This window comes from Meles meles, chromosome 8, assembly GCF_922984935.1.
Source record: "Meles meles chromosome 8, mMelMel3.1 paternal haplotype, whole genome shotgun sequence".
In the NCBI taxonomy this organism is placed as follows: Eukaryota; Metazoa; Chordata; class Mammalia; order Carnivora; family Mustelidae; genus Meles; species Meles meles.
The window spans coordinates 44,240,136-44,251,131 of record NC_060073.1 but is presented as its reverse complement, the minus strand read 5'-3'; the positions used below and the strand labels follow the sequence as shown (position 1 = coordinate 44,251,131).

At 36.6% G+C, this 10,996-nt stretch overlaps 1 protein-coding gene across 3 annotated transcripts in view; it reads right to left on the bottom strand.

Annotated features, from left to right (window-relative positions):
• Nucleotides 1-212: 212 nt before the first annotated feature.
• SAAL1 (serum amyloid A like 1) overlaps nt 213-10,996 on the bottom strand; it is a 28,011-nt gene continuing 17,227 nt past the window's right edge. Inside the window, exons 9-11 of one of the 3 annotated variants that reach the window (XM_046017336.1) lie at nt 6,387-6,580; nt 4,265-4,357; nt 213-3,575 (exon numbers count right to left, since the gene is read on the bottom strand). In XM_046017336.1, the coding sequence (XP_045873292.1) occupies nt 3,483-3,575; nt 4,265-4,357; nt 6,387-6,580 (380 nt within the window). In that variant the 3' untranslated portion in view covers nt 213-3,482. The remainder of the gene's footprint in view (nt 3,576-4,264; nt 4,358-6,386; nt 6,581-10,996) is intronic. The other 2 variants (XM_046017335.1, XM_046017334.1) reach the window with 2 other exon arrangements.

Here is a 10,996-nt window from a genome sequence, read left to right as displayed (position 1 = left end):
GAAAAATTCAAATTGACTGCTTTTGATTAAATTATGTTTAGGGTAAGGTTTTTTCCCTAATATTTATCACAGGTATATATATATATATATATATCTGTATCTTTCTATTATATATATATAATATACATATTTTATATATATTATATATAATATAGATATTATATATATATAAATCCTCTTCCTTTTCTCTATATTTAGCATAAATATATTAAATATATATTTAAACAAATGAAGAAAAAAATTTTATTGGCCAAAGCAAAGTGACTTGGCTAAACTCAAAGTCAAGGAATACATAAATATACTCTACCCACTGAGAAGCCATGGAATGAGAATGAGTACACAGAGCGGAAGACTTGAGAACAATGATCAAATCTGCTACAGGCTGCGTGACTTTTTCTATCTGTCCCTCTATGTAGACTGGTGGGGAAGGGCAAAAGGAAAATATGTCGTATGTGTTTGGTCTTAAGTGGTTTAGATACTTCAAAAATCAAACTGAAATTTAATTAGAAATAGAACAACACATTTAACAAATATTAACCCAAGTTCATTTTGTACATTTCCCCTTCTCTGCAACAAAGTATAGTAAAAGTTTCCATTTCATCTGTACATGTAATTCCAAATTTCATATTTAAGCTCCTGGAGAAAGCACCATTTCAAAATATCACCTGTAATTAATGCAAGTCCTTAATTTTGGGCGTGAATTCATCAGACTGTATAGTATTAAAAAGATTCAGCATTGCTCATCTTTTATTTCTTTAAAAAACTATTATAATTTATAGATTTAGGAAGTTTGCAAACATATCAAAATATGAAAATATACACTACCTTATAATGTTACAAGAGCAATTAGTAACAAGTAACAGGGCAGGTCCAAGGCAGAAATGGGAAACAGAAAATAACCTGCACATTCCTAGCCTTCCCAGATATATCCTTTTTCTCTCTTGGTGACTTACCCACTTGGAGTGGCACTCTTTCCCTCAGACAGCTAGACAGCTAGGGGCTTTCAGCTTCCCTTTTAAAATGTGCTCTTTCTAAAACAAAGGGCGAAATTCATATGCACTCAAGTAAACATGACTAATAATTTGGGAATATTACTCTTACAGGGTTATTTGTACCTTTCACCTTAAACTTCAAGATAAAATGGAATTCTTAGTACTAGCTAGCAGGTATCACTGGCAGATCCACTGAGCTCACCCAACAGGAACTGGTAATTTTATCTTTCAGAAACTAACAACAGGAGAATTGAGCTCCAGCCAGCCTTGACCAGTTTGGGCTCAACCACTAAGCCAACACTTGTGCAGATGGGCCATAAAGTGTCTGAGAGTTACCTCTGCCTCATCATATTAAGATCTCTGCTCCAGAAGGAAGACAAGCTTCCTAACACAACACACAATGCACATATAGGCATATTTTCTAAGTATGTATGTGTGACCTTCTACCCGCCTCTGCTTGCAATGATAAAGGTCTGCCTCTGAATATTCATCTCAAATCCTAAATAAAAAGAGCTCCCTTACCCCTCCTCAAGGATCACAGCTTTGGAAGTTATTCCTCAAGATCTGCTGCAAAGAAAGATTACTTTGTGTGATAGCTCCACCTGGTGTAGCCTCTATCTGTAAGGCACCAAGAAGCACACTCACATTAGTTCACGTACACAGGCAGTGACTTCACCAGTGCCCTTGAGATCTCATGTTAAATACAGTCACATTCAGCCTAGGATAAGGTCAGTACAGAAGACATGAAAACCTATAGCGTAAACCTACTAATCACAGTTAACAGTAAGATTTTAACTTCATGTTCTTTTCAGCAGGAACAATTTCAACAATAAAACTATAATTTCAACAATAAAACTACCTCCAAACTGGAAATTGTTTATCTCTTCTCAGTAATGCTACTTCCTAATGTTTTATCAGCAAAAGTCACTTAAGGAAAAAAGACAAAATGTGAGACAAGACCAATGCTTTAAAACTAGAAAGATTCTGCAATAAACTGAGAAGGGGCTATAAACCAGAAGAGGGGTTTAAAAAGATGGCTTTGCTTTTTATGCAAAGGAGGAGGCTGGGAAGCTAGCACAGTTAAGAGGATCCAAAGCTCACCTCGTCTCATAAATAAAACTAGATTAATAGTCACATCTGCGTAAATTATCCAGAAAACTACCTGAAGACTGGTAAAAAGCTAGCTTTGTTATTCATAACTCATAATTTCTTAAAAACTCTACTTTCAGTAACTAAATAACGCAAACTGCTTCCCTAAGAATGGGGAATAGCTTTCCTGTCTTTCTGCACAGATCTTATTCTGAAGCACTATACAGAAGGATAAAAGTGTATATGAGGGAAATCACCTGGAGCCCAGTTTGCATACAGTCCGAGGTTCTTAAACTCCCTCCATCTTAATTTAAACAACTCTGAACTCACTCAAGCAAATCATTTTCTGAAATCCAACCACTGGAATTATGCTGAAAATAGAGATTTTTGCTAATACACTTTCATCAAAATGTTACATTTCTATCTTCATAGTTGTAACATTAAAAAAAAAAGAACCGTAACAAAGCTAAACTAAAACCTGCTTCTGAGTTAGTTGTTAATGACAATCTAGCACACAATGAACACAATTAAGAATCGCAAAAGGCTAAGATGTGCTTGTATACTGTAGCAAACATCACAGACTGACTATCAAAAAGCCTTTCAGAACTCTTCATGCCTTTCTCTCTTAAAGACCCTAGCGGGAAAAAAAAACTTTATTTCAAATAGCTGCAGTTAGGGATGGCCATCAACACGGTTCTGGGCAGGGAGGAATTTCCTTTACAAATGTGAAGGTAAGTACTTCGAAGGACAAAGCCCCTTTACCTCTTTCTCCTTTCTCCTGCCTGAATGTGGATGAAGATCCCGAGATGTTAAAGTCCCCTTAACCACAAGACAATAAATATGAACACAAAGGTCTACACGCAGACTACATGGGGAGGTAAAAGGAATCGGGATCCCTGAGTCAACAAATTTGGTCTAGACTGCCCACCACTGGATTTCTTATTGCATCAGATACATAAAAGCTATCAGATTAAGCTCTTAGAGTAGGGTTTTCTATTAGTGCAGCTGAATGTACTTGCAGGGGAGAAAAATAGAAAATTCTCACATAAAAATCAAATTAAGAGGTATGAAGAAAATCCTTACCAAGTCCTCAACCTAAAAAGAACCTCAATGATAAGCTTGTATTTTTGTTTTCTTTACCTAAAGAAGACAATTAACACAAAACCATACCCACCCCCACCAAAAAATGCATGTGGGGTGGTGTATTTGACAGCAGAGGAAACTCCAGATTCTAATGCCGAATGAAGTGAGAGAAGACTGGGGCAGAGAGAAGGGTCTGGGTGTAATACCAGACAATGAGGGTCCAATAGGCTTTAACTAATATCTCCTACATGTCAATTTCAACTGTCAGTGCCAAAAGTAAAGTTCATTTATTGGGCAGAGGAAACTCCAATTCAGTGTTTAAGTCTGAGCCTTCAAACTTGGGAAGCTTTTCTCCAGGTCATCAGCAAGAGTTTTATCAACTTCATGTAGAATTCTGAGAAAGTCTTCTATCTGTGAGTCAAACAAAAGAGCAAAATAAATACAAGTAGAAGAAAATGTGGTTTTAAAATACCAGTTGTTGACTATAAAAATGTTCTACCTATGGTCTCTAAAGAGTCCAGAGGAAAAGAAATGTTGACAGATCCCCAGATGACAATAATACTGATTCCCAGGTAGTCCCCTGAAACATCAAAGTGACTAGCCCTTACCATTTAGTTTTATCTTGAACTATGATTTACACTCCCACTGCTTCCCCTTTAGCGTCCATTACTGAGTTTTATTACCCTACTCCTTGCTGACATGGCTTCTCACTCCCACATTCCATACTTCATTTTCCTTAAAAAGTTCCTATTTTAAAACTGTCTCTAATGGTAGCAAATGTGATGGAATTTGATGAACCACAAAAACCTACTGTTCATTCTTACCCAAGAATCTTATCTTTGCTTAATGTATATGCGATTTACTTTATAACAGTAAGAGGTCCAATAAATTCAGTGTTCACTCCTTTCTCTTAAAATTAGAATCACTACTCAGACTAGTCCCATGAATTACCCCACACTCATCTATCTGAGGAAGGCACTAAGTCATGTGAATTGTATGCAAGATCTTTCTTGACAATGGCCTCAGAGAGCAAGAACTTACATAAAAGTAATACAGTAATCCTCTAAAACTCAGCCACCTATACATTTACTCATACTCACCACCGGACTATAAAAAGGAAGAAGGTTTTGAAATGCACAGGAAAACTTCTCTTTGCTTAACTGGCCCTCCTTTAGTCCCTGAGCCACAGTCTCCTAAAACAAGCAAAGATTTAATGTTAAAAAAGGAAAATTTCTGAAGCTTTATCTGAATAATAAATACACATCAGTATATGTGACTCCCTACTGATTCTACGGGCATTTCAAATGTCTCAAGCTGAGCCCAACATTATTCCTCATTATGTAACCCAAACACTGTTCCACTCTAGTCCTTATTTTAGGAAAAGCCACTGCCACCCCCCCCACCCACCCACCCAGCTACACAAAGCAATAACCTAAGATACAGCCAAGATTTTTCCTCCTCCTCTGCTGCTGCTGACCCCTCCTCCTAAGAGTTTAATTCTACTCTATTGAATCTCTCTCATCCCACCTCTTCTTTCCACCAACCCTTCTGCTATTTGGGGTCTTATTATTTTTCAGATCACTCTTGAAGATTACCACCCACAAGAGCCTGTTGGTTGGTCTGCAGGCCTTCAGACTCAACTTTAATCCTCTCTCTTGCTTTTGGAGTAATCTTGCTAAACAGATCATCTCACTTGATCCTTAAAACAAAAACCTTCAGTAGCTCCTCAGTCCTCAAGATTAAATCCATATTCCATTAGTATGTCACATAAGAATTTCTTGACATATCCCTGGTTTATTCTCAGTCCACCTTCCTTCTATATTCCTGTCACTTAAAAATAAACATTCCTCCAAAACCAAAAAGCATGCACAAAGGTCGCTGCAAAAAATGTGAAAAACACTTGCAATGAATATGCAAAAGATGTTATTATTGCCCGAAGAGTTCAAGTAAATAATCAAAATAGATAAATTTATAAACTAGGAAACACAGATAATATACAACTATATGGGGGCTGCCCAGGTGGTTCAGTGAGTTAAGTGACTGCCTTCAGCCCAGGTCATGATCCCAGCGTCCTAGGACTGAACCCTATGTTGGGCTTCCTGCTCAGCGGGGAGTCTGCTTCTCCCTCTCACTCTGCCCCTCCACCCACTCCGGCTCAAGCTCTCTCTCTCAAATAAATAAATAAAATCTAAAAGAAAAAAAAATATATATGGAAAGATGTTTAACCTCACTAATAAAAAATACAAATCAAAATAAGGCACAATTTCTCACCTACTGAACTTTACGTGATATAAAAATTGTAATACCTGATAGTAAGAACCTTGTAAAGCCAACATTTTCACATAAATACATTTGGGCAATATGCAGCCATTAAGCCTCAGCCATCTCCACTTGTACAATGCCAAGCCCAGGAATCTAACTTCCAAAAATCTACGCTCAAGTAAAAACCTCTATCTAGAAAAAGCAGAATAGCTGACCAAAAAAAAAAACAAATTACCAGAATAATAGAAACTTCTTTTAGGAAATATTCTTCTTAAAAAAATGCAATGAATGTGCATATATTCTTCAAAGTTATATTGAAATTTTTTCCTAAAATATATGGATAGAAAGCACGCTCAAAGGAAGAATATGCTAACAATCCTGAGGAAACTCAGGAAAAACAGCCCCTAAAACAAGTCTGCAGTAAATTATGAAAACCGATTTTTTTTTTTTTTTGACAAATTGGGTATTAAACAAACTGACTTTCAATGAAAGGTCTTTCAGTAAATTTAGAGTCTGGAAAAGGGCTTATAACAATGTTTAGTGAAAAGGGCAGCCTATAAAGTTCTATATACTGGATTTTAAGTATGTGAAAAACACACATACAAACATACCAAACCATATCAGTTGCCATATTAGGATTACAAAGTTAGAGTGATAACTTTTTTCTTTCTCTATTTCACCAAATTTATGTAATATTCGAGCAAGAAAACACAAGCAGGGGGAGCTGCAGAGGTAGAGGGGAAACAGACTCCTGCTGAGCAGGGAGCCTGATGCGGGGCTCCATCCCAGGACCTGGAGATCATGACCTGAGTGAAGGCAGACACTTAACTGACTGAGCCACCCAGCTGCCCCATTACACTACTTTTATGTTAAAAAAATTATACAGTGATAGTAAAGTTTGGAGCATTAAGCAATCCATACTTTCTTTTGCTGAAGAAACCATCAATACTTCTTTCCTACCTTTGTTAAAACCTGAAAAATATTAGAAAGAAATTCACATGAAATATCCTTTAAGATTTTCAAGTGGAAATCATCTTGGGTTAAATCAGAGTTTTTCGTTTCGTCAGTGTTAGAATCTGCTGAGTTCTCTGGTTTTTTCTGACAATGTTCCATGTTTTGTAAGACACGAATCAGGCTGTCGATCAGAGGAAGATCTAGTGTACAAACAGATCAAGAAGCACAGAATTAGAGAGACAAACCATAAGAGACCCTTAATCTCACAGAACAAACTGAGGGTTGCCGGGGGAAGGGGGGTAGGTAGAGGGTGGTGGGATTATGGACATTGGGGAGGGTATGTGCTATGGTAAGAGCTGTGAAGTGTGTAAACCTGGTGATTCACAAACCTGTACCCCTGGGGCCAATAATACATTATACATTAATAAAAAAAATTAAAAATTTAAATAGGAAGAAAAAAAAAGAAGCACAGAATTAACTAGTTAAATTTGGTCTTTCCTACTTTTGTTGACTGATGATTCATTCAAAAGTACTGAACAACTTATTGGTGGCTAGACAGTTCACTTTAGGTACCAGAGATGATGGCAAACAAGACCTGAGGCCTTAGCCTCTAAGAGGCTCCCGTTTTCATACTCTCAGATCCAGGAGTGCGGTTACCAGGCAGCCGTTTTCATACTCTCAAATAAACTAATGTATAGAACAGATCATCTCAGCTTTGACTGAGTTCTGCCCATGAAGGAAATTAAAGGGAATATAATAAAGTCACCGGTAGGGGAAGCTCTCTAAGGTGTGAACTACAGGAGAAGCATCAATGCCAAGAGCCCAGGAAAACGTTTCAGGCAGAGAGAAGTTAAGTGCAAAAACCCCAAAGAGGAAATGGTCTGAGGAACAAAAAAGGCCACTGTGGCTCAAGCCAAGGGAAGCAAGGGGGAAGGAGGGCACGAGACAAGTTTAGACAGCTAGGCAAGAGTCCTATCATGCAGTGCCTTGGAAGCCAGTGAGAAAGGATCTGAATTTTAAACTTTTTATCATCAACACTTTAAAGCTTTTAAATTGTATATTTCTTTAAGTTAAAGTTAAGTTTCAAAAACAGTATGATTTCTTAAAAGACTGCATAATCATTTTAATTAGCCTCTAATAAAAACTGAACGTAAAAAGTAAAACTAAAGCTCAAACTCAAAATACATGTTATAGCATGAACATGTTGAAGGGTATCTCACTTTGATCCAACCACTGATTCTAACCCAACCATTTGTGCATCACAATTACAAATCCAGGAAACAAGATTTTCTGTAGCAATGAACCCAGTATATTGATTTTAAACAATCTAACTTCACTTCCAGATTTACGTCATTTATAGTACATAAAAGTGCCATTTTTTTTTTAAATTAAAGAAATCAAAAAACTAGGGAAATCTTGTCCCTTATTTCTCAACTCAATGTCACCTCTTCAAAGCACCCAGTAGGCAGAGAGGCAGGCGGAGAGAGTGAGAGGGAAGCAGGCTCCCTGCTGAGCAGAGAGCCCGATGTGGGACTCGATCCCAGGACCCTGAGATCATGACCTGAGCTGAAGGCAGCGGCTTAAACCACTGAGCCACCCAGGCGCCCCTGTCACTAACTCTTGACTCTAACTCTCAGTTCTTTACTCCCTAATGTCCCTGTAGGTCACATCAATCTACACTATACCATTCTTTCTCACCCCCAGCCCAAATTCTACAAAGCCCTTATTCAAGGCTTAGGGCAGGATGACGGGTGACAGCTATTTAGCGGCTTCGAGTTCAAAGAGCATCTTTTCACTTTCTCCGCAATCATAAAAATCATACATAAAGTTTCAGGGAGATAAAATACACCTAGTCTCATAACATCAAGAAAGATATGTTCCTAATATTGCAAATAAAAACTCATGATTTTCAACAGAAAGCATATATATACAAGGAGATAAGAAAGAGCATCCACCACCATGGCAGCGGGGGGGGGGGGGGGTGGAATACAAGCAACAAAAAACAAATGCCAGCTTAGATCAAATTAGGAGACAGCAGAAACCTCAAAGACAAGGTAAGGGGAAATCGTGTCAAAGGAGTGTCAATCAAGCAGAAAGTGCAGGAGGAAGTGACGAAAGGATGCCCAAGGCTGCATGTCTGAGAAAGGGCCAGAAAAGTCCATTTTTTTTGAGGTAAAGCACATACTCCGAGGTGCAAATCCAGAATCCCCTGTTTGCAAGAGCAGGAATGGAATGTGCAAGAGAGCAGCCGGAGCTCCCCTGGGGGTTCTAAGAAACAGAGGAAGAGGGGGTAAATGAGTAATCCCAGAGACAAGCCATATTTACAGGAAGCAAATGGCAAGGGGAAAGTTAAGACTTAACCATAGCCATCTGTCACCTGGTAAAAAGAGCAGGAAAACTCACAGACCCAACTCCTATTAGCCTAGACGACAGCTTTAGCTGCTCTCCTATGTGAACTCCCTGCAAATGGCTAGTCCAGGAAAAACAAGTCATTCAAAGATGAGTCAGCAAAAAGAAACCAATATACGAGCAACACAAAAACACTTATAAGAAAAAAGAAAAGGAACAAGGAAAAAAAAAAAAAAGATAAAGAATACCAAAAGAAGCTGTCATGGAAGCTTACACATATTAAGATAATATTTAGCCGTTAAGTTTTAAAACAACATGTAATCAAGCACCAAGCAGACATAGAAGAGCTCAGACTAAGAAATGAACAAAAGGAGAGGAAACCTCAGCTGGCAGAACTCAAGGAAGATGTTAATAGAAAAATCCAAGCCACCACTGAAATGAAGGCAAAGCTGGCAGGGGAGCACAAAGGAGGGAAGACACTGCTCAAAACACAGAAAGGCATAAGGAGGTCAGAAAGACAGAGGGGCACAACAAAGGGAATGAGAATAAAGAGAGTTTTGTTGTTTTTCTTTGGTGAAGAAAATTAAAATTATGAAAGACTAGAAAAGAGATCCTACACAAAAATTACTGCTCTCGAAGAAAAAACTTAAAAAGATATTTTAAAATATAATTCAGGAAAGCCATCCCTGAGACTTGGATTTGTTATTTGTTATCAGAAAAACTGATAAGGAATTATTAACAGTGAGATACATTTTCTAAGTTATTAGATTTTAATGATCTTTTAAAGACCGGAGGGCAGTTATAATTCTATTTTTGGAGCAGTCATAATTATAAAGGTAACCATTAGACCAAAAATATTCACCTTCCTAAATGTTAGATCTACATACACAAACCCTATATTGGTTTATTTAAATGTAAATATACATAATGGTGCTCCAAAACATTCATTTTTGATTAAAAACTTAATAAAACAGGAATAGGTTAATTTCTCCTTAAATGATAAAATGTAAATAGTAGTATCATGACTAATGGTGAAATACTAGAATCATTTCCAGTAAAGTCAGGAAAAAGGTAAGTATGTTTTCTACTACCAGAGGTACAAGGCAACCCACTAAGAGAAAAAATCAGAGGCAGAAAAATGATATCTAACTTAAGATAAAAGACAAAAAGATGTCTAACTTAAATCCAAAGCAGCATCAGAGAAAACCCACAACTATCACAGAAGCAACTATTAAAAATATTAAGAGAACTCAGTAAGGTTACTACGGGATGCAAAATTAATATACAGAAATCAATAACCTTCATATATTCCAACAGCAATAATTAATGGAAAAAAGATGTCACAGACAATAGCAACCCAAAAGATATAATAACTAGGAATAGGCCTAATAGAGATATGCAAGATCTTTATGAAAAAAATTATAAAATGTTACTAAGAACATAAAATAAGATTTGAACAAATGGAAAAACACGTTCTTAGACACTATAAATTTAACACGATCATAATAAAAATATCAGGAAGATTTTTGTTTACATAACCTGTTAATCAAATTCAGTGTTAAACAAAAATAATGGTCAAAAACATTCTGAAAAATTAGGATGAAAGGGGACTACCCTTACTCAACATTAAAACATTTAAAAACTATGGCTATGATACATGAGTAGAGCAATAGAAGGGAATAAAATATATAGGGCAATTCAGGACATAGGAAACCCAGAACATAATAAACTTCAAATCAGTATAGATAAACTGGTTTATTCACTAACTGATGCTAATAACTGAGTAGCCATCTGGAAAAAGGGCTGAAACCACACTTCACATGTCACACCTGAATAAATTCTAGATGGATTCTATATTTAATAGTAGTCATTAAAAAAAAAATCAATCCGTGAAAGAATAAATTCTAGATAGATTCTATATTTAATTGTAGTCATTTAAAAAATTATTCTGTGAAAGACACTGTTTACATAGGAAAATATTCATGTTATACTTCTAAATGAGAAAAGTTGCCTAAAAGGCAGGACTTAAAGATATATATGCATATGAGTACACAGTAATGATCTCTGGATAGTGGGATTACAAGTGCTATGACTCCTTTTATAAACTTTGCAATTTTTCTGTACTAAGCATGTAATATTTTTGTAATCAGGGGAATAAAAGAACAAAGAAAGAAAGCAACCAACCACATGAACAATAATCATAAGCCTAGGCTTTAAAATCTGACAGAGTAAGGAAGAATAGAATTTACTTTAGTGAACTAAAATGG